We start from the raw sequence: 25,034 nt of genomic DNA on the forward strand, positions 1-25,034 counted from the left end.
GTATTAAGAATGATTTTAGAGAAAATAAAACGATAAACTGCCTACAAGTTTCCAAGCAACACTCTTTCAGAAGAAAGAATAAAAAAATCAATTTGTATTTAAAATATTACATTTCAAACTGGAGGCTTTGACGCTTGCATGCAATTATGCTGAAATTTGGCACACTTACCCTACCTATTCTTTTTATATTTTTATTCGAATTTTATATTTTCCGTATTTGGATTCGTCTTTAGGCAGGTTATCTTAAAATTTTCCGTCTTTAAACATTTTGTCTTCAGTGTTTAATCTTCGGTCTGTTTTTCTTCTACATTTTTCGTCTAATGATTTTTTTTTTTATCTGTTCATCCTAAAATTTTCCGTCGTTGAATATTTTGCATTCAGTGTTTCTTCTTCAGCCTGTTCATCTAGTCTAGATTCTAGAAACTTCTGTCTTTGATAATTTCGTCTTTGGTGCTTGTTCTTTGGTCATTTTGCCTTCCACATTTTTCGTCTTTGAAAATTTCGTCTTTAATATTTCTTCCTTGGACTGTTCATCTTAAAATTTTCCGTTTTTGAATATTACGTCTTCAGTGTTTGATATCTTCTACATTTTTCGTCTTTGAATGTTTCATTTTTTTATATTTCGCCTATGGCCTGTTAACCTTAGAATCTTCCGTATTTGATCATTTTGTCTACAGTATTTCTTCTTTGAGCTGTTCATCTTAAAATTTTTCGTCTTTGAATATTTCGTCTTCAGTGTTTATTCTTCAGTCTATTCATCTTAGAATCTTCTGTCTTTGATAATTTCATCTTCAGTGTTTGTTCTTTGGCCATTTTACCTTGACCATTTTTCGTCTTTAAGATTTCTTCTTTGGTCTGTTCATCTTTAAATTTTCCGTTTTTGAAAACAATTCGCCTTTTGTCCATTTCTTTTTTGGTCTGTTCATCTTCTACTTTTTTCGTCTTTGAATATTTCGTCTTCAATGTACTTTTTTTCGTTTGTGGCTTCGAAATTTTAAATTAACGGTTTAATTTTTTAGCCGTTAGTCTTCCATTTTAGCTGAGATTCACACTCATTTTTTTCTATTGAATTTTCCCAAAGCAGATAAACAAACCAAAGACAAAAATCGAACAAACCATTTTAGGTCTCTTCCCTTCCAAGTAGATTAGATTAAAAAAAAACGGAGTGTACTTGAGTTCGCAGGTGATCAGACATCTATATCCGAAAAAGTTAAAAAAAAAAAAACATTCCGGAAATGTTAATTTTACCCTTAAAAATGTGTAAAATTAGCATTAAAAAATGTTGCTCTTTTTTCTCAGTGTAGGCTCTTTTGAGCCCCTTAGTCTACGCGACAATCTCAACTCCAATTCTATTAAAAATCCCATAATTCCATAATTGAATTGTAGAGAATCTTATGTCTTTATTACGATGAGACCCTACACAACCTTTTCTTGGTCCCTTCCCTTACGTCCATCGCCGTCTCACTGTTGATTCCCACTTCTGACCTGTGGATAACTACAAAAAGTCCTTTCCTCTGATGATCTAAAAGTCAGTGAAAATGAATTAGCTCAACATCTTCAGCTCTTCCATTTCCTGCCAAATAAAACCCAGAAAAGGCATTTTCAATACAAATAATTTATTGCAAGAAAAATGTAAATGACACAAGACAAATAATAGAATTGCAAGCTACCTTGCAATTGCATTCTTTTCTCATTAAATCGCTTTTTTGTTTTTGGTTGGCTCATTTATCAGGTTTTTTTTTCCGGAAAATCTCTCATTGAATTTTTATTCTTTCAACAAAAAAAAAATGTTTTATGAGGATTGCAAACGCTAAACTAGGCAAACGACAAAAAAAATGAACATAAATAGCGCTTCTACTTTTTTTCTTTAATACTTTATCAGTCACCGGAAGTGTTAAGAATTTTACTGGAGGAAAAAAAAATGCAAAATAAAAAGAAAATGATGCGCTGGAGCAAAAAATGACAGAAAAATGCAATTTTTGCAGCGCTTGTGTGACTCTGAAATTGTTCTTTCTATCGGTCTTGGCAAATTTGTTTCTTGTTTCTTTTTCTTTCCTTTATTCTCTCTTTTTTCTCTCTCTCTCTAAATTCAGTACACAAAAGAAAATGCAAATAAAATTCCCTATATCCTCGAAAAAAAAAATCAGTAAAATATTAAATGTCTCAATTGAGCGGAAAATTGTAATTTTAATGAAAGAGAAACTGTACAGAAATGACTGGGATTTGGTTTTTTCTTCTTTTACTTAAAATCCACTGAAAAATCTCCTCTTTATTTATTTATTTTTTTCGTATTCAAAATATTAAATTGGAAAATTCTGCTGATAGAATTTTTCCACCTTAATCTACCATCCTTCTCTGTCTAATATATGCATATGAATTATTAGAAGACAATTAGTTTACATATTTTTTTAATAAGTATTTTTTGTTTTTTTTTTATTTCTTGCTGTTATGACAAGGAATTGAAGAAATGTTTCCATTTCATTATTGTTTGGGTATAGGAAAATGACCATGTTCTCTATCAAAAAACTCCCTTAAAATGTAATTCTATATAAAATTGTATTGATTATTGTGATTACCATCATTTCTTTTTTTTTTACTTCCATTATTGACAATTGTGCTTGTGTTTCTTCTTTCATTTTTTTATTTATCTCGTTTTTTTTTATCAAGCTTCAACTCCTTCAATCTCTACTTTTTTTACGGCGCATCCAGTTTTACAAAAAAAATATTTTTGTGATAAATATAGGTTTTTTTTTCTTGAAAAAAGAGACATATTAAATTATTGACGATCTGTGGCGCGCAATTTCTCTTCCACAGCCTCTCGCGAAGCCTCCGAAAGATCAGTGGCCTGAATGTACTTTTGAACACCGACCAGCGACTTCTTCAGTGCATCAAAAGAGCTCGAGTACAACATCTTCTTTTTCACCTGCAAAGACAAATTAATAAGAAAAGTAAAAACCATGATGAATCACCTTCCATCATTGAAAACTGCAAAATGGTATAAATTTCTCCAAAAGTAAAATAACATTTGAGAAAACTCTCTGAAACTCAATCTAAAAACTTAATTACTTTTTGTCTGAAATTGCTGAATTGAGAAGAATTTCTCAATTCAGCAATTTTTAGTCTAAAAATCAAACTTGAAATAGTCATAATGGCTCGGGCACACCTTTTAGTTCAGAAAAATTTCATGAAATCGAAATTCAAATCTCTTTCTTTCTCACGTCTTTTGCATATGACTATCTCATTCTTTCGCTCTCCTAAATTCGATTCAGCTAAATTGAATTTGAAGAAGAGTACGAAAAAATGAGATAGACGTGTGCAAAGCTTTTAAGAAAAAAAGGGATTCGAACTTCGACTGCATAAAATTTTCCTGATCAAAAAGGTGTGCCGGAGGCCTAAGGTTTTCTTTTTGAATTCAATATCAATCTTGCAGAAAGTTTGTAAGAAATTTTTATCAAAACGAAGCACTTTGAATTAATCGACCAAAAATATTATTAAAATCTTTGTTTCTCTTGAAGTTATTTTAGGTCACGCCCCTCACATAAATTACGGCAAAATAATTAACATTTTTTTTTCCTTCAGTATATAAACCTTGCAAAAAGTTCCTGTCAAAACTGAGCATATTGAAACAATGCTCATCGTACAAGCTTTTGTTTTGTAAACATATTTTTGACGTTTCAATGAGAGTGAAAGAGATAGAAATCTTATAAGAAATTTTGAAAACACTTTTTACAAACAAATGTTGCTGTGCACTGGGAATAAGTCGTACAGTAATTTTATTAGGTCACGTCCCCTCTCATTAGATGGCAAAAAAAATTTCTCTCATCTTTGACTTTTACTTTCTACATTTCCTTTTCTCCTTTCTTCTTTTTCGGTTTTCCTCATAAGGTAAAGTGCCCTAAGTCCCGGTTCTTCGACTCGACCGGTGGTCAATTTTTGGATGTTTGATGGTCTATTTCTATGAAATTGTCACCGATTCGTATTATTTATCATGAAATAATTGACCTATTAATGTTAGAGCATTTGCTAAATATTATAGCAAAATATAAATAAATTTTGAGTCGACTGAGGGCACTTTACCTTATTTCTTTATTTGAATTATTTCTTTTGCTCCTGTAGTTGTTTTTTTTTTATTAGGGTAAGGGCTCATAATTTTCAACAGTCTGCTTATAAGCATCGATGTTCCAAGTTTGAAGTGCGATATTTTCGATGCTAATTGACTTTTTTTGTTACTCTCTTTTCAGAAGGGTTGCTTAGAAACTTGGCAAGGGTTTATTGTCTTTGATTTTACCAAAATTAGTCTTAATACGTTTAAAAATGAATTGATGAAAAAAATATGTAGGGTAAATTGAGCTAATTCAAAACCTGCTCCAAATGGAAATTTTTCGCTACTCCAAATGGAAACGTCATTGTTTTCATGATAAAAACAATACTAAATTATTATATTTATATATTTTCTATACCACAGTTTCATTATTTAGTTTATTTTGCTCCAAATAAAGCGAAAATCCATTCATATTCACAATAAGGTGACTGTTATTTATTCGTTTTAACATTTATGTCATATTTCTGGCAAATTTTAGTTAAATTAAGTGCTAATCTTTATTGTTAATGGTACGTGAAGTTTTCAAATGAAATAATTACCTATTTCGTGAACAAAAAGGGTTTTTCTGAAGTGTCTGCAAATGCTTCAATAGAAAACCCTGGAAATATGATTTTTTTAGGAGAGATTTTCTTATTGTTTTAGATGGGAAAGGAGAAAAGACCAGGAATAAGAACAAATCCTGCAATCAGGAGCAACTCAACAAAGTTTTGGAAGCTTTTCGTCGCGGTTTCACTTATACACTGTCTGTCTCCAATTAGAAACTTTCCCTTGTCTCCATTTGGACTAATTTGTTTCCAATAGAAGCATTTTACGTTCGCGTATTTTTCTTGTATTTAAGAAGTTTTCAAATTACATCTCAAGAATTTTTACTAAACAGTAACATTCAAGAAGAGTCAAGGAGCAAATTTGTGTAATTCTCTTCAGAAAAAATATGAAATTAATGTATTGAATCTTCTGTCAAATTTAAAGCGTCTGGAAATGGTTTTGAATTAGGACATTTACCCTACCAACCCAAACAAAATTTACTAACATTAAAAAATATCAATAATGCTACAAATAAACCATTTTCATCGATATAATCTAGTAGTTTGTGAAAATTATCATTCACTCTAAATCAAAATCTAAATTCATGGCGCTGACACTCCTTTTAGATCACGAAAATTTAACAATATCAAAATTCACATCCCATTCATTCCTTCTTCTATCTTATATTTTCGAATTCCAAATTCGATTGAGCTAAATTGAAAATCTTGTGATGTTTAGAAGAAGAAAAGTGTGAAAGAATGAGATAGGCATAAATGCAAAGCGTGTGAGAAAAGGGTTCGAATTTCGACTTCATGAAATTTTCGTCAGAATCGAAATTTATAAAATTAAGTTGAAGCCACATGGATTAAAAATGGAAAAAACTTCCTGATATGACAATTCCAATGCCAAACAAAACTTCCAGTTAACGCTTCTGTCAAAAAATGTCATTAATTACGGTGTAGATAGCGGTGATTTGATTTAATGGTGAAAAAATCAACAGAGAAGGCGCGATAAGTAAATTAAAAACCTTTCAAAAGTGTTCGGATTACAAGATTTTCAATTTAATTAAATATTTTACTTTTATTTCACTATTTATAAGCTCACTGGATGCAATGCGAAAACCTTTACTGCCAGAAAAGTTTTGTGTGCAGCATAAAAAGTCAAATTTATTCAGTATTCAGAAAATACAGGTAATTTCCAAAGATCTTTGCCAAATACTTATCAAAGGTGGTTAAGTCGATAATTTCAAAAAGATTCCCAAAAAAAATATAGAAAGATTTTGGACTTTTTTCTCGTTCATATCAAATGAAATTCATTTTGAAATAAAACATATAACATCGTTTCGAAAATGGTCTACATTGTATTCAATTTATAATTTAAAAAAGTCAAAACTATCCATATAATATGATATTACAAAAGTAATAATAAATTACATTTAATTTTCTCTGCAATAATCTTAAGGCGTCTACACATTGGGAGCAATTTTCGTCAAAAATTGCGTTTTTGACAGAAATTTGACGTTTCCCCCTACAACGCTGTAGGGAATTTCCTTCAAAAAAGCATTTTTTGACAAAAATTGCTCCCAATGTGTAGAGGCCATAAGATGCTAATCAGATAAATTAGATTTATTGTTGTGAAGTTTTGCCCTTTTGTTCATTCAAATCATATTTAGGGCGTGGCTTATTTTTCCGTTCGATATTTTACCATCCCAGTATCACACAGAAAAAATGATAAAAAAAATAAACCATATATTGATCTTGACAATTTCTCGATTCAAACCTGCTAGAGTCAATCTAAGTTAACGTAACACAGAAAGTCCGAGAGTAGCATTTTGTAAACTATGTTTTTTCAGTGATTTTCATTTCACTTATAAAAATTATATCTTTGGTTTGGGAGATTCCATAAAGTAAAGTAATAATGAGTTGCTTTATAATAGGATATTTAAAAATTTTGCAGGGGGCGTGGTCTATTTTTCAGAGGTGCAAGTACTGCTGTAAATTTTAAGTAGGGGAAAGTACTCTCCCTTCGAATGTTCATGCCTTTGAATAATGTGAATTTCCTTTAAGTTTTCCTAAGAGCATTAAATATTTCTATTAAATATTAGTTAGCTTATTATCAATTTTATTGATAATCTTGTGATAATCATGTGGAAATCTCTTAGGAAAAGTCAATGAAATTCACATTATTCGAAGGCACAAACGTTCGAAAGGAGAGTACTATACTATACGGCTGCTCATGATGAGGGTATAACTCATATTTCTCTGCGTATAGCGCTTCTTTTTCAAGATCAAATTACTATCTCCCTACAAAATATGCAAAAAAATCTAATGTAACTGTTAATAGATCCCCAGAATTTTATACTTCACTTCTGAGTGTCCCAAAAACAAATTACAAAATAAATAAAAATTCTCAAATTTTCTTCCTTGTTACTGACATTGAATATCTCTGCACGGGAGAAGCCACAATGCAGAGCGGTATGGGAATCAGCAGATTACTTTTGCAGGCATTTTCTGTGATTCACAGAAAGCCCAGTGACTTGTTTGCTTCGTCACTTTGCCTGCCTGAGACTGCTAAAGGCAACTGAGAACACAAAAAAGGAAAACTTAAGTGCAAGAGCAAAATTTTGAATGTTTTACCTTGGCAGTGTCCGGGCACCATGACATAAGGAACAACTTCTGTTTCTTCGAGCTCTCTGATGTTCCTTGGCACTGATGCATATATTCAAAATCGAAGAGTCCATATCTGCAAAAAAGATAAGAATAATCATTAGTGTATATTTCTCTAGAAATTCACCTGCCGTAGACAATGAATTAAAATTATCGTGTCGAGAAATCATCTCTGTCAATAAATCTCTTCTCCTAGACACGTGATTCTTTTATAATAACAGCTATTGTAATCATGCAGTTTAGTTAGATTCATATCCAGAAGAATTCATTTTCACAGATTATATCTTAGTATATCCCTCGAAATTATCCAAGATAGCGTTATGGCCTCTTCTATACACTAGAGAAATTTATGTCCATATTGAAGAGTTTTTCCTAGACAACCATAGGAAATTGCTTTAATATGAACAATTATATTTCTCTAGTGTGTAGAAGCCATTGGAGAACAGTTGATAAAATTTTTCCCCATTTCTCTAATCTTTCTTGTTAAAATGATAATTGAGATTTAAAGAAAAACGGCTAAATCCTGTTCAGACTTTTAGAGGATTCCAAGACCTTTCCAACGAATACAAATTTATCGAAATCGGTTGGGAAATATACTTTCTAATGGGCGATTTCTATTGAGAAAAATTTTAAATTTTTGTAATTCTAAATTCACACAAATATTAGAGAAAAAAACACATTTTTGAATCCGAATATCTCGTTGACATTTGATTGTTTTGATTTAGTTTCTTGATTAAAATGAATGGAAACAATCCAAATCTTCTGGAAATCACTAAAAAAAAAAGAAGATATTTTTAATCTTTTGATAAGTAAATTGAAGCAGGGAAAAAGATAATGAGGGGAAATTGTAACCATTACCACTTTAAACCAGCAACGATATTTGTTTTACGACGTACTTCTAACGCTGCCCTTTGCCAGCCTCTACCGTAAATCAGAGTTCTAGGCATACCGTATCCCACAAACAGGAATATTTTCTCACTGAAAACGCAGAAAATACTATTTTCACCTCAAGGAATCCATATTACTTGAATTTCATCTAAAAACACCTTCATTGTGAATTGAAAACAATTTTTATGGTAGAATTCGCTTAGCTGACAACGCACTAGCATGTAAGTGTCAGAAGAAAACTCGATAGATGGCGCCGTTCCCAATAGGAACAGTATGAAAAACTGATCTCAATTTTTATTTTTCAGTTCTTGTGCAAAAAAGTTCAATCATACACTCTGTCTCGGCATTATGCATCTGACGGAATTATGCACATACAATTATGCAAGTTTGCCTAACCATTAGGAGTCATTTATGAAATTAGTTGAAAATTTTCTAAAAAATTTGTTGAGAAGTTAATCAATGGAAATGGCCCATAAAAGTATTTTTAATTTTAAAAATGCAAAAAAAAACAGAAAACAAGCAAACAATAAAAAAATCCTATTTATCTGAGAGTGTACTTGATAATGTACGGTCTGGTAGATTGCTGAGAATGGAGGGCAGATTCACATTGACAGTAAAATGCTCACCGTCACCGTCAAAGCCCTCATCGTATTTCGTTAATTTACGCATTTTCATTATAATTCTTACGCAAATTCTCAATTACCGTGTTACATTATGTCATACTCGGTGACACTAGGTGAAAATAATATAAGAAAACTGAAGAAATAAAACGAAAATGCGATAAACGGTGAGCAAAAAAACTGTACGAAAAACTGTAGTAAAAAAATCCTATATTCTTTTTTGCTCACCGTTTATCGCATTTTCGTTTTATTTATTCAATATTCTTAAACTATTTTCGCCTAGTGCCATCGAGTATGAGATAAGGTAATATGATAATCGAGAATTTACGTAAGAATTGCAATGAAAATGCGTAAATCAACGAAATACGGTGAGGGCTTTGACGGTGACGGTGAGCATTTTACTGTCAATGTGTTTCTGCGCTAAGACCGTGGTGTCACATATAAGATTAATATTAATATTAAGAAAAGCCGGAGAGAGAGGTAATATAATATGCAAAATTTCAAATGGAATATCACGTGTGTTAGAAAGAGTACACTCTAGTGGAGTAATACGATGAGTAAGATATTACTGTTCATATTAATTGCTTTCTGAATCATATTACAGGCAACTTGAGCAATTTTCCATGCGTGCCAACTGTGATTCGGTCAGTTTTCGAGCAAAACGCGAAAGAGAGGCAAGATAAAACACTTGCTATCTTTTTTGGCATTCTCGCAGTTCAGAAAGTATTAAACTTAATACTAATCTTATATGTGACATGGTCAAGACTTTTTACTGCTCCAACTCCATAGAGAGCAGTTTATATTATAATCCTTTGAATTTTTGAGAAATGATGTCACGCTGTTTGTCTGTCTGCTCTTCCGGCTATCGCGAGCTCTTCAGGCCAAACGGTCAGAGATAGAGACTTAGAACCTTTGGGAAACCCCCCGCCAAAGTCGACCCTGAGGCCATTACCAGGCCTATCAATTCCCCTCCGTAGCCATGTTTTAGCGGTTGCCTAGACGGACATTTCGTCCACATTCGAAAATACCATTAAATCATTCCTAATAAAGGGTTTTCAAAATTAAAGGTTTAAAAGGTTCTAGAAAGCGTATTTCTCAACCGGATGGGGGCATATTTGGGCTCGTTGGAAAGGTCTTGGAATTTCTGATAAGAATAAACCGGTTCCAATCGGATTTGAACCGGTAATGAACCGATAACTAATTTTTACCAGAAAATGAATTTTATGTCTATTAAGCCATTTTGGGCGTTCTCAAATTGGTTGTAAACCGGTAAACGGCAAATTATGCAAAAATACTTTTGAGCTTTCCATCGAAAAATTACGAGTTCGATCGAGCATTTCGCAAAGCCTGAAACGCTTTGGCACTCCTTTTGGCTGTCATAGGGCAGTTCCAAAAGTATGTTTACAAAACAAAAGTTATTGTACGTTGAACATAATGCTAAAACTGTTATTGTGCAATCTGAGCACTTTTATTTATTTTTTTTTTTGGAAGTCTAGCTTTATTATGATCAAAGTAAAAGAATATGCAAAATACTTAAGTGTACATAAATCACAATTTCTACATGCTCAAACAACATTATCAACTAACTTTTTGCTATTTTAATTTAGTCGCCTGTGGCAGTGGAAAAATCACGAGTTTATTTCCAACTCATGAATCAATTTGCAATTTTATTGCAAAATAAATGACTCAGTAAAATTCCTTTTATTTTGTAGTATTTTTTTTCTTCTTCAAATTTATATTACTATTTTCTGTTGATGAGGAATTGAACAAAAAAAAAAGGTTTAAATAAAAGAAGAAAACACATCGCAATTCATGGTGAACAAAGAAAGTCAATATCATGGCAATAATTCACCTCTTTTCTAATCGTTGTAATTATCATGGCGTGAAAGTGAAAAAAAACGTTAATAAACAAGGTGATAAATCAGGCAAATAAATAGCAATAATTGATATTGAATAAGCTTTGTCTTCTTTTTTTTTTAATGTTCAAGTGCTAATATTGTCAATTTATGGTGTATTTACATGGGACAACAAATTTTAACATTTGAATTTTTGAGCTTAAAAAACCTCGCAAAAAAGCTCATTTTTTATTTAAATTCAAATATTTATCTGGAATTCACTGTTTTAATTTTGTTTATTATTGTTTTATTATTTTGTATTCAATAGAAGAGAATGCCATGACTTCGTTTAATACAAAAATATTTTTGACAATTCATTGACACTGACAGCCTTTTCTCCCGCGAGAGGGCACTGTTTCCTCTCGTGAATGGCGCTGGCAACTGTTCTCAATTATTAATTTTCAAGAACTTGACGCAATTTCTTAGAATAAATGGACTAAAATTTACAAAAATAAATCTTCCTAATCCCTTTTTTCTTTCGTTGAAATTTTCAAATAACCATCCTCCATCTAAATCAACTATAATAAAATAATACAATTGTCTCGATGCAATCTTCCGTCAACTTTCATTGAGAGAAAATACAACTCGAATGAAGACGGGGTAAGTGATCGAAAACTTCCTCTGACAGTCACATTCTTAATTGGAAGACAATGTATTAATATCATCCCAATTAATGGGTATTGTGCTGCCATTATTCCAATCTTCAAGTCTCTTTTAAAATAAAAATGACAAAAAAAAAAGAACCTTACCGGCATTCACCGGGACCTCCCTGTTGAATATCATCCAAAAATTGATCATATTCAGCATCACGATTGCCAACAACTTCTACATCAATCTGCTTCTCATCCCGAATATAAAAGATGACATAGCGATGCTTTTTGTCCTTTTTGATCTCCTCATAGGTGGTTTTGCATGAATCTGATACAGTTACTCCTGACGCCTGGAAAATTCACACAAAAAAAAAGAGAAAATTTTTCTTTTAATGATGGAAATACTTTGAATAAACATTTTTCTTTCTGGTTTTGGTGTTTCTTTTTTTTTGCATTCGACACAAAAAAAATCAGACGAAATAGAGCCACAGCAGTCAGAGAAAAGATATTGAGGGAACCCCAACAATTCCATATATGGACATGCGTAGCATTTTCTCTGCGTCTTGCACTAACTCACGAAAAATCATATTCTTTCTCACTCGCACCTTTCATGCATTAATGGTCATGTTTCTCTTAAAACACCCCCAATTGTCTCTCTCACACAAATTCTCTCAATTCACGACACAGAGCGAGATGGAGAGTGATCGAAAAAACCAAAATAGTCACTCAATGTTAACACTTACAAGACGGACCGAATAAAAATTGTTTTGGGTCAGGATTATCATTGGCAATGGTTTTCATAAAATTAACCCTTATGGCTCCTGGTACACCTTTTTAGACCGGAAAAAATTCATTAAACCAAAATTCACATCCCTTTCTTTCTCAGATAATTTTTACATATGATTTTCTCGCTCTTTCACACTAAAAATTAAATTGAACTTAACTGAAATTGTTTTGATGTTAAAAAAAAGAAGAAGAAGAGTGAGAGAGTGGAATAGACATGCAAAATTTTTAAAGGATAAAGAAATGGAAATTTTGATTTCATGAAATTTTACTGATCTGAAAATTAGAGCACAGCCATAAACATTTATTTCTGAATTAATGGATCTTGTACAACATTTTCAGATCAGAACTTTTCGTAATCTTCTTCCTGTGAGCATCAATACAAATTCAATTTGGGTGCGAAAGAGTAGGATAGATATGATCAATACATTTGAGAAAGAACAAGAAAGCAATTTTGATTTTATAAAATTTTCTTGATCTGAAGCTAAAATATTTTTGCCAGAGATTATATATTGTTTGATTTTTTTTATCAAAAACTTAAATTTATTTATTGCACCCAGAAAAAAAATAAACTGCTAGATTTAATTGTTATTGAAAGCAGAGAAGCGGTTACAGTATTTTTGTTTTTTTATGAAAAAAAGTGTTTATGACTACATCAAGGAAATATGAGAAATAAAATGAAGATCTTTATTGACATTATCAGCTGTAATAGCGCAGTACATTAAGCACAGGATATTCGACGAAAGTGTCCCGGGTTCGAATCTGTTCACTTTCATTTTCTTACAACACATTTTATCCTTTTAAATCAATAATTTGACAGTTGTAGTCAATACTTTTCCGATCAATCATTCATTGTCTTGAATATACCCAGAAAAATTTTACAAACATTTTGCTCATAAGACTTGTGTGCATAGAAAAAAATCGATAAATTGACCATAAATGTTTGTAAATTTGCACTTATTTGTCTTAAAAGTTCGTAAATGTTTGTACTTTTTCACAAACATTACTCGTAACAATCATTTGCCGAGAAGTTTTTTGTTCTTTAACAAACATTTCTATGGAAATATTCGTAAACGCACAGATAAATGTTCGGAAAATTTTGTCAGACAAACAAAGATTTATGGGCCATTTCCATTGGGAAAATTTTCAGATTTTCGTAATTCCCAATTCGCATTAAAGCTCGCAAAAAAGCCCAGTTTTGAATACGAACATCTCGCTGACATTTGTTTGTTTTGGTTTAGCTTCTGGGTAAAAATGCATGAAAACAATCGAAATCTCCATGAAATCACTGCTAAAGGATATCTTTAATAGTTTAGTACGCAAATTGACGCAGGGAAAGTGATAATGAGGGGTAATTGAAACCATTGCCAATTTAAAACAGCAACGTTACCGTTTTTCGACGAACTTCTAACACAGAGATGTGCAAGGACCGTTGAAACCGAATAAACGTCAAATGAAACATATACGTCATTGGTCAAAACGCTACCAGAACAAACTTATTTTGACGTTTATTCGGTTTCAACGGTTCTTGCACCCCTCTGTTCTAACACTTTGCTCGCCTTTACCGTGAATCACAGTTCTGAGCACAAGTCTGGGCATACTAATACAGGGATATTTTCTCACTGCACGCACTATTTTCACCTTCAAAGAACCCAAATTTACTTGAATTACCTCTAAAAACACATTCACTGTGAAATAAAAACAAGTTTTTTTTGCGGGAATTCGCTCAGCTGACAACTTATTGGCATGCAAGTATCAGAAGAAAACTCAATGGATGGCGCTGTTCCCCGTAGGAACAGTCTGGAAAACTGTTCTCAATTTTTATTTTTAAGCTTTTATGCGAAAGAGTTCAACCAAATTGAACTTTTTCTTATAAAAGCACCCTTTTTTTCATATGGAGTTGAAAATTTTCTGAGAAATTTGTTGAAAAACTTCTCAATGGAAATGGCTCATTAGTGTTAAAAAAAAGTTCGGAACAAAAAAGCGTGGGCATTGAATGGGTCAAGTGGTAGATCACTCGGTCTACGATGCAAGTGTCCCGAGTTCGAATCCTCTTTAGGTCACCAGGAATTTTACTGGCGTTAAAGGTGTTGGAATTGCATCCAGTGAACTTCACTGCACTTGATTCCACGGGCATGAGACTGACAACCTCATCCCGTACAAGAAAAATAATAATGAATATCCCAAACTCCCCTTGTGGGAAGACCTAGTTCTCCTCTATGGAACGTTGTGCCAGCATTATTATTATTATTATATTATTACAAAAAAAGCGTATTAGTTTTTTTTTTTTTTTGGAAAATTCGAAATAATTAAATTTTTCTGGTCTTACAAGTGTTAAAAAAACATTTCTCTCTCAAATTCTCTCTGTCTCTCTCACACTTTTCCCCTCTCTTCCATTGATATTTTAAAATGCATGTCGTCACTCTCTTTTACCGGTTTATCAATCTCTCAACTCTACGCTCTCTGGCTCTTTCTCACAAATCAACGACCAATTTTTACCATATTTGTAGAAAATGCCTTCTTTTGCAAAAAGCAAACCAAAGCGAAAAAAAAACGTCTTCTTTCATAAAAAAAACACCCATCCCCCCATTAAACTATTTCTTGGTCTATTGAATACACTCATCAAAGACTTAATTTGTCCCTTGCATGAACTTTGGAGGTCTTTTAAAAAAATATCCCCACTTAAGAATGCAATTTAGTAGTGCAATCTTTACGAAAAAATAAATCCCAAACCCACAAGTTGAATGAAGAATTTTAATGAAATTGCCACGTTCCGCGATAACTCGAGCGCATCGTGTCAGAAGCGCGATAAAAATACCTTAATGCCTGCAATTTAAATTGAAGTTACAGGAAAACCACACACAAATTGTCTATCTGTCAAATTGTGACAGGTGTCATTTTACAACTTAAGAAGATGTTTTTTTTTTGTAATAAAAACTTATCAGAAAATAAAAAAAAAACTGAAGACAAGAAAAAGATGAACAATAATGTCTCGCTCACACGGAAATTGTAATCAATGGCTGAAGGCATCTTACGAAATAGTATCCCATCGGCCTTTCCATCTTCTCCCACCCAAAAATAGACGCGGGCGTGAAAAGGTATCTTCGGGGGAAAATGTGCTTTTCACTATGATGCTCGTGTGTATTTTTCTCGCCTTGCGGGGCTAATATAAATATATTTTTCATTCTTTTTTCTACATGTTAAATCGCCACCGAAAATCACACAAAGTGACAATGACCTCTTCTCTCTCTCTATTTTATTCTCCTTACTCTTCATACCATCTTCCCGTTTCACGCACTCATCAAATAAATCCCCCACCATGTGACTCAGAGTTGGTTGACTAAAGTGTTCCCTAAACTGCCAACTAATGGCTTTTGTACAACAGACTAGACCCCTTTTTTCAACAAGGTCAAAGACATCCCAGAAAGGACATATAAGGGGAACGGAGATAAAAAGTAGTATCTAATTTTTAAAGTAAAATTTAGACTTTTTCTGAAAATAACAATGAAGAACTAGAAACTAGGCACTCGATTACAAAAATATTGCGAAGATATGAGTTCGATTTTATTAACGTAAACGAAGTTAGTAAGCACTAAGAGAAATCCGAAAAAGTTAAAATAACATTCCGGAAATGTTAATTTTACCCTGCATTATTGATCCGATATCGGTGTAAATATTACCCTTTTTAGGTGTATTAGGGGTTAAATCAACCCTTTTTCATGTTAATTTTACACTTAAAAAGGTGTAAAATTAACATTAAAAAATGTTGATATATTTTTACACCTAAAAAGTATTAAATTTCTGATGAAAAAAGTTAATCGCACCCCCTTTTTTTCTCAGTGAGGGAATTCGGTAACGATATGACAATGTCATATGATAAATTTTCCTGGTAAATTCGAGAGCAGGACAATATTAAAGCCCAGTGAGCATGGAATAACCATTGCAACGGTCTCTATAAAGCTTTTAGTAACTGATATGATTCTGATTTTAGTTTAGTTTTCCTAATTTACCATCCTAAAATTTTAAAATTTGTCATATGTCATTGTCATACTATTGCAGAACTCCCCTATATGCCCATTTACATTACTGTGTCCAAACACTAAAGACACTAAATTAGTTTACTGTCTTAGTAGTAATGCTTTTCGATTAATTTTTCAAATTTGATTTTCTGAAAGTCACACAAATAAAAATATTGGCATACCAAATGGCTTCTACACACTAGAGAAATTTATGTCCATATTGAAGTTTCTCCTACACAGGCGTAAACATAATATGAATATAATTTTTTCTAGTGTGTAGAGGCCATATAAGAGTTACAATAATATTACAGTAATGAGCAATGAAGACGAAGAACTTATTTTCAAAAAAAAAAAAATCACAATCAAAAGTCAGATAACAACGATTGTGGGATCTTAAAAAATATGAAATTGCAAAAGATAAGCATTCATATTCTACTAGGTAAAATATTTACCTTATATGGCAAATCAGTGAGCAAATCACTTTTAGTAGAATAAAATGAGTCATTGCAAAATAATATCGAAAATTCAAGAGCATTGCGATTTTTTTTCTATCTTTGAGTAAGTTATCTTTTCGGAGTTTGGTTATGAGATGACTCAAGGGCAAAAGTATGGCAATGCGGGAATTCTATACCAAAACCTTGAATAATACTGTAGCTTAAATCAGCAATTGTAATAACTGCATCAACACATAATATCAGCATTTCTATTAAAATATGGACATATACACTATTGCACCAGATTCACTGATGTATGTCGTGAAAAGTTACGACAGTTGCTGATCCAAGTGACGATTTGCTTAATTGTATTTGAATAATTCTTCATAATATGATCGAATCAACTTTGAATGTCTTAATAAGCAAAGTGCTATAAATCGATAACGTGCTCTATTACAGTCTGTTGCTGTACTATCTTCGACTGTTATATGGGCTTGTCTCCGATTTCCTCTCCTGAACTAAGCGAGATTTTTTGGGTTTATTTTACTATTCTGAATCTATTATTAGTAAGGTGGGGTAACTGGATCGTTTTCCGTAGAGTGCTACTTAAACGCTTGTTTTTGGACTGATGAAATTCTTTTTCACTTCTTCTAAATCCATAGAATTATTCACTGTTTCATTTTGAAAGATAATATTAAAAAAAATTATCAAAAATATTAAAGAAAATTTATAAAATAATGATAATACTGAAAAAAGTCAGCATGCACTAAGTGGATCGCCTTTTCGCTAATTCAATTTTAATTAAATCTTTGGATTTAAAATACTTTTTTTTTACAAGGAAAAAAAAACAATAAATGTTTTCAATCAACCAGCTGTTATTAGCGAAAATATCACTGCTAGAAAATTTTTAGTGAAGAACCTAGCTGGCACCAGATTAAAATGAGTCAATTACACTGACTTATTTAATGGATAAAAATATTATTTTCGCTTTTTCTCAAACTTGAATAGTTATGTTATGTTACTTTAGTGACTATATTACGGAAATAAAAATAAAAATATTATTTTAAGTGGATTAGTTAGGGGGGCGACATTTGCTCTGAAAAATGCGACCAGTTTTAGATTAATTTTTTTCCTGTTTTCGTACATATTTCGCGAGATATCTCCAAAACTATGTAGGTTGCCAATTTGAGGTTTTCGGTTGCTTTTTCGTTATTAAATTGGCTTTTATTTTGTATTTATATTTTGTGTTAATTCATTCTACAATGACAGAAAACATCTAATAAACTCAAAAGTTTTTTCGGCTCGCTAGAAACATATGGGAAACGTCATGCCCCTGAGATTAGTCATAAACGATCCAGATAGCGAAGCGCCCGGATTAACACACTTGACTATATACTGTATTTAATTTAAATTGTTCTAAACTCTGTGACTTATATGGTCAGAGAACCAAGGTTTCCGCCGTTCACCTGGGAAGACCAGTTGTAAAATCGGTTGTTTCTGACAAGGGAAGTTACTGGAGTCATCAAATTCAGAAATATCTGCGGCTTTGCTCAAATACGCAGAAAGTCATCAAATTAAACGTGGTATATTCAAAAAGTGCGAAATTTGGTTAATTCTTTTAAAAAAAAGCCATTAAAGTTTAAAATGACATCTTACACTACGCAGCACATAATAAAGAAAATTTGTGTGACACTATGTGCAGCGCTGGCGCAGCGGTATAGCGCAGGACAATTAATGGAAGTGCCACGGGTTCGATCCTAGGCTCTTTCTGTTTTTTTTTCTTTAGATATCGTTTTTTTTTCACAATAAATATATTTTATCCTGTATTTAGTAGGTTTAGTAGCATTCTTGTAATGTAAATTCCTTTTTTTAAAGTATCGAATGAAAATCTTTATTAATTTTTAAACGCGATGAAAGTGACTTCAATTTCGAGAGTCAGGAAATAATATTGGGATGCTGAAAATGACATAACTGGTACACTTTGGTATTACATTTCAAGATCATTTGCTAAATATTTGATTCTGTGATAGTAAGTCGAATGATGAACAATACGGTAAAAATTGTGATCCAAGTCCAAGTGCAGTGTAAGAATTCGCGTGATTTTCCCTGCCATATTCGATACCTGATGAACAGATTATCCATCCTTGGAACGTCGCAGAGAATAAAATTGTGAAAATCAATACAGATTCAGTGTTTTCGTTCATTTCCTGTTCAATTCCTAAAGCCAAGAGTAAAGCAATGGATAAAAGTATATCCTGTTGCATAATTTATCAAATTATCTATGTGCCAGGTAGAAGAATTAAAACAGCTAAAAAAGTCAATATCCGATTACAGTCATTACTATTGGAGATCGCTGTAAATACTGTTTACAGTTTTACTCAGTGTATGATAGTTTGTTTAGAGCTGAGTATTCTCGAGGATCAGTCTGTGTATATTTTTGGCATAAGGCTAAATTTTGTCTAGTTTTGACGTAAATTTCTCACAATGTGTAGAGACCTTTAGAAGAAATCATCCTAATGACAAATTTTTAATGAACATAATCACAAACATGTTCTTTGCCTTATAATTATTTGTTAGTCCTTATCTAAAATAGGTATTTTCGTGGCGTCTTTGAAAACGACTTGTACGATTGCTCTTAATTTTAATTAAACCAACCTTTACTTTATAATTTTGATCTAATTACACGATCACGTTTTCACACATCCATCAGTTGAAACAGAAAAGTATAATATTCCAAAAAAAAATCCCTTAAGAGCTAGAAACTCAATACAACTTGCTCTTGGGAGGCATTTTCTCGTCAATGTGGTTTCCTAACAGAAGAATATAAGAATTAAAAAAAAGTCTAATAATAGATTCCTCGCTTTCCCTCCGAACGTGTTTTTTTCTTGTTTTTCTCAAGCGTGAAAAGACACGATGACGTCACCACCCTATCGATATCATTACCCAGTGATATCTCTATCCCCTTGTGTTATCGCACTAAATGAATTTGGCTTTTCTCAATGTCATACAAAATTGGTGGCATCCATAAAAGGAAATCTGACCAATAGCGCGGCATTTGATAAGAAAAAAAACCACCCTATAAGGAAATTTTGTTTTGGGGGAAAACAGGTGGAAGAGTAATTGTACAGCTTTGTCAACACTACTCCAGACACATTCCTTTTCATTAGCTTTTTATTTTTCATTCACAAAAACAGCAAATTGAGACAATATTGCGCAAAATGGCCAACAATGAGACACGATGACGATACAAAACAGGTGATTCATTCCACTTCTTTCCGCACCCACTATTGTGAACTTTTTTTTCCGCCGATTGGGGTTTAGTGGAGGAGCTCCAATTAATAAAACATGACTGTTTCTTTTTTCACGAGGCGGAAGATGGTTTAAAAAAATATTGAACCAAAAAGAGCAATATTTAAGATAAAAATAAATTAGTTTAGGAGAAGAATGGACGAGAAAAATAATTTTGAAAAGATGTCTTCTTAATGGGGGGGGGGGGGTTACCGAAGACCGAGATTAATATCTTTCACAGTTTGGCCTATATAGAAACATTTTAGTTGAGATTCTTTACAATCTTAGCTTTTTTTCTCTCAATTTAAAAATTCTAAATTTTACAATATATCACTCAAAGGCTTTCTTCTCAATCTAATCGTTTTATTCAGATACAACATGAAAGTTTCTTTTTCCTCCAAATGAGATTTTTAGAAATAAAACTTATCAATATGAATAGATTTTTAAGTAACGCGGAGCGCAAAAAAATAAATTAGAATGTGACTCAGACAATTTATTATAAATAAAAAAAAGGATGGCAAATTTAAACCGATTCGTAAGGCCGGCTTCAGACTGGAGGTTTAACCCACTTCCCGAAAGTCTTAAAAATCTTAATAATAAGCAATTTTATTGATTTTTCAAAATCTAATGAATCATTTGCCCTTAATATTCAATCCTAAACAAGAATCAATCCTAAACAACAATTTCCTAAGAAATCATGCTTGATATTTTTAATCTAGTATTTAAAATGAAACAACGTACTCCAATAATGCAAATTATGCGAGAAAAAACATGTCCCAAACATCCCCTTTTGCGTCCCATACTGCCCCACATCGGGGAAGTTTGGGACAAAGCGTCAAATTAAATGTTTTATCTTCTCGAAGAAAACTCAGTTGTTTTCCAATTTCTATCGAGTACTTTTATAAAGTCAATATCCATGAGTATCCTATAGACCGCATAAAATCGTAATACACTATCGTGATTTTTTGGAACACTGTCTCAAAGTCAAAATATGAAGAAGTGTCTCAAAAATCCCCGATCTCCCCTTATATAAAGATTTGGAAACTTCGTATTTTACATGTTCGTATTGCACATTTCGTATTGTGGACACTTCGTATTCTAGGATATCTCATATTTGACCTATAAAGTGTCCAAGGGACATCTGTTCAACAGGGAACACCTATTGGCAATTTCGTGAAAATATTGAATAATAAAATGCAAGTAATATAACGTTCTTTTGATTAATCTACCTCTTTCTAAAGTAAGGGTGTGCAAGAAGCATTTGAAACCGAAAAACCGTCAAATGAAACTTGTACATCAATGGTCAAAACGCTACCTGAACAAACTTATTTTGACGTTTATTCGGTTTCAACGGTTCTTGCACACCCCTGTCCTAAAGATAGATGTTGAAAATTCATATCCCAAATGTTACAAAATAGGGTGCCAATAGGTCATGACAGAAGTACGTAAAGTGCCAATTAGTGTTCCTTTAACCCTAAATCAAAATCGAGTGCTGTTCTTTTGTTGGAGTTCAAACAGTAATTAATATTTTAGTTGTGAAGAATTCCCATTTGGATCACGTTCTAAGTTATGTTGCCAGGCCATTAAGACTATCAATAATGGCATCTATACATTGGAAGTAATTTTCGTCAAAAATTGCTTTTTAAAAAATTTTGACGTTTCTGCCTGATTTTTTCTTAAAAAGAGATTTTTTACGAAAATTGTTCCTAGTTTGTAGAGGCCTTTATACAGCAAAAACAAATATTTTTAAATGGCATGTTAAACAAAAATTCAATTACAGGTTTAATCATGTTCAGTATTTCAAGACCTTTCAAATAAATCCAATCTCGACTAAATCGGTAAAGAAATAAACTCTCTAGAATAATTCCAATCAAAATTTATAGAAAAAAATCAAAATGACTTACATTAACCCTTGAACGACGAAAAACTTTATAACCGATAAACAAAATCAATGAAACGTCTTACATCTGACTTTGGATGCATTTTTTACCTCTACGGGCGATAGGGACAAAAATAGCCCAAAAATTTAAATTAATTTTCTAACAATACCAATGAATAATACTTTTCAGTCTAATGAAAAATACTATGTATAAACATTGTAGTTTCTTTTTCCAAAACGGTTTTGCTTAAAAAAATTAGAAGTATTAAAAATAAATAAAATCAATTTTCATTATGAGAATTTAAAAATCCGTAATTATTGAACTTAAATATTTACTATGTAGCAAATAGTTGGAGACCTGCAAAAAATATTCTAGATTACTTCAGTCTTCAACTTTGCAATTACGTACAAACATAAGAAATAAATAACTTTAGGTAGTCAGGAAAAATTATTTTCTTTATGGGACACCGGTGTCCCAATCGTCCTTAAAGCTCCTCAAGACCGGATGTCGATATCTCAACCCTTAAGGTTTATAATCAAAGATTCGGAGCCAAAACACAGGAGAACATGTAACTCAAAATGCATTGAGGTTTCATGTCCAAAAAAGGGAACCTATTCAATTAGATAAGCGAATTTCCATACGATTTTTCCCATGAAAAATTGAACTTTTTGGCAATTTTTTTAACATGAGAAAAAAATCTCTTGAAAACGCTCAAAATGTGATTCTTGGAGCAAATGGTGTGACATTTTTCGGCGTTATTAATAAAATTTGTGTGAGTTGGTGCTTTTAGGAGGCCTAAAAATAGCCAAGAAATTAACTGTTTAAGCTTCTCAGAGGCATCATCACAAATTTTCTGTCATAGAGAATTTTTATCTTTTGAAAAATCAGAACAAAAACAGTAAAACGAGCCAAATTATGGCTTCAATTTGCATAACAATTAATTTCTCTGACAAAATTGCAATTTTTGACTTGGCTCGAATTTGACAAAATAATTATTTTACAAAATGTTTTGTCTCACCCACACATTTTCCCCACTCTGGTGGTGAGATTTGGCAAATAGAGAAATTTCTCTCTCTCTCTCACTTACTCTCTCAATAATTGCAAAATGGCCGAGGATGTCTCACCCGAGAGAGATGGCAATAAAAAGTTCAATGGGAGAGAAAGGGACAATTGTGCACTCGGCGATGACTAATTTGACTCAAGAGACTCTCTCACACCTATTTTAAGTTCATTTTCTATGGAAAATACACAATTTATCTGGAAAACTCCGATTAAATCGCAAAATTTGAACCCTCCTGCCAACTGAGGAGTAATTTCCTGACCCCAAAAATTCTCCATTGAATAAAAAAACGCGCCTCAAAAAGTCCAAAAGAGGGAGGTTAAGATGAAAAATGATGAGATGGCGTGAGAGAAAAACGCCCTTTGCATGAGACATTTTCAAGTCATTTTACACACCCATTCACCTACAATTTCCACTTTATCACCCCCCACAGTACACCTTGATGATCCCCAGGGGACATTTCTAGCACACAAATGAGCAAATTTGGCGAAAAAGCACCCCAAAAAGCCACGAGATTTCGGGCAAGTTTGGGTGCCTTTTTTAGTCCGTGATGTGATTCACAAATGGCGGCCGCCTGCCGCAAAAAAAACCGGCATGCGGCTGCACATTTTTGCTCAAAATATCACACATGCAGCCACACAGAGTACCCCAAAGTTGTGAGAAAGATGCACACGTACCATTTTTCTGCGAAAATTAATAAACTATTCGCTAGAGTATCCGAATTAAATGGTGCTACACAAAAAATACACTACTAATTGCTCTCGGCTCAACAGTCCGTTCCGGTTTCACCGAAGTGACGACAGCGACTGCCGGTCGAGTCGACGAGACGCGATGGATGTATATTTTTTTTGTGGCATAAAATTATCTTCGCAGACTTCACGTTGTTCTTGATATGCGGACAACTTCACGTTTTAGACGGATTTTTATTATTCAAAAGAAGCTGTTAACAACAAATTCACTTCATCTTTACTCGAAAAAAAAATTAAAAAGCCCAATTAAAATATTTTTCTTAAAAGAACCGATACTATTTTCTTTGAATTAATCTGCAGTTGAAATGTTCAAAATTACACAATAAAAATTTATTTTTTTCAAATATAATTGAAAAAAACAGTGAATAAATGATATAATCAATTTTAAATTTAGGAAATAGTTAAATATTAAAAAATGTATTTAAGAAAAATAGTGATAAGCCCAGAAAAGCTTATGTTTGCTGAGATTCTTTACAGAACTAAACTATAGTAGGGAAGACCGGGGAGTTGGGACACTTTTTCATGTTTTGACTTTGAGACACTATTCCAAAAAATCACGATAGCGTATCATAATTTTATGCAGTCTATAGGATACTTATGGGTATTGACTTTAAAAAAAAAGTACTCGATAGAACTTGGAACAAATTAGTTTTCTTGGAGAAGATAAAACATTTTACTTGACGTTTTGCCCCAAACTTCCCCGATGTGGGGCAGTATAAGACGCAAAAGGGAATGTTTGGGACGTGTTTTTTCTCGCATAATTTGCATTATTGGAGCACGTTAATTAATTTTAAATACTAGATTTAAAAATATTTCTGATAGAAATAAAAATGTTTCATCGTTTATTTCATACTTAGAAATTAATATCAATTTTATTTGTACAGTAGAGTCATTTATTGTCAATCAATATTTAAAGTATTTTATTCTTATTTTCCATCTACATTTCTTTGCTTTTTTATTCTAAATATTGCAATCATGATCATAAAATTCCTCAGGCGAGTTGATTATCTTGACACTTTTAGTTTTGAACTCATTGGCGGATTCCTGTTTGATTTTACGACAACTCCATGGTACCTGTTTTTTCCTTATTTCTTTGAATTAGCTCTCGCCTTGCCTTTTCTGGAGAACTTGTAAAAATTGTAGAGGATATTGTTCGAGAAATTCTCGAGAAAATAGTTTTTATCGAGATTGGGCAAAGATCGAATATCCTCTGAGAAGGAATTATTAATTCCCAAGACCCCACCCGGCAAATTCTGCAGAATTCTGCAGAAATTCGTCAGATTTGAATTACTAACTGCCGAAAAATCAGCAGAATTTCTGCAGAATTTTGTTCTAAGGTGGATCCGATCGTTGTATGAAAATTCTGCAGAATTTTCTGCAGAATTTCTATAGAAAATTTTAAAATTATCGGCAGAATTTCTTTAGAGTATTTAGATGATTTCTACATTTCTTCTACCCTTTCTAATGTTTCTAAACATTATTTTAACTACATAAAAATATGTATTTCAATTTATTTAAAATTCAATTTTTATTCA

The 25,034-nt window shown here is 32.4% G+C and overlaps 1 protein-coding gene across 1 annotated transcript; it reads right to left on the minus strand.

Moving 5' to 3' along the window:
- Positions 1-1,595: 1,595 nt before the first annotated feature.
- On the minus strand, positions 1,596-23,582 carry LOC129803068 (cofilin/actin-depolymerizing factor homolog). The gene is made up of 4 exons (XM_055849405.1): positions 23,428-23,582; positions 11,446-11,636; positions 7,264-7,369; positions 1,596-2,923 (listed from the first exon to the last, which is right to left on the minus strand). The coding sequence occupies exons 1-4, from the start codon at positions 23,428-23,430 to the stop codon at positions 2,777-2,779; spliced, it is 447 nt and encodes a 148-aa protein (XP_055705380.1). The 5' UTR covers positions 23,431-23,582; the 3' UTR covers positions 1,596-2,776.
- Positions 23,583-25,034: the final 1,452 nt, after the last annotated feature.

The sequence above is a fragment of the Phlebotomus papatasi genome, chromosome 2, assembly GCF_024763615.1.
Source record: "Phlebotomus papatasi isolate M1 chromosome 2, Ppap_2.1, whole genome shotgun sequence".
NCBI lineage: Eukaryota > Metazoa > Arthropoda > Insecta > Diptera > Psychodidae > Phlebotomus > Phlebotomus papatasi.

Coding starts and splice junctions, on each gene's coding strand:
- LOC129803068 (XM_055849405.1), bottom strand. Junction 7,370..11,445: donor GGAGGTCCCGGTGAATGCCG/GTAAGGTTCTTT, acceptor TCTTTTTTGCAG/ATATGGACTCTTCGATTTTG. Junction 2,924..7,263: donor GGTGCCCGGACACTGCCAAG/GTAAAACATTCA, acceptor TTGTCTTTGCAG/GTGAAAAAGAAGATGTTGTA.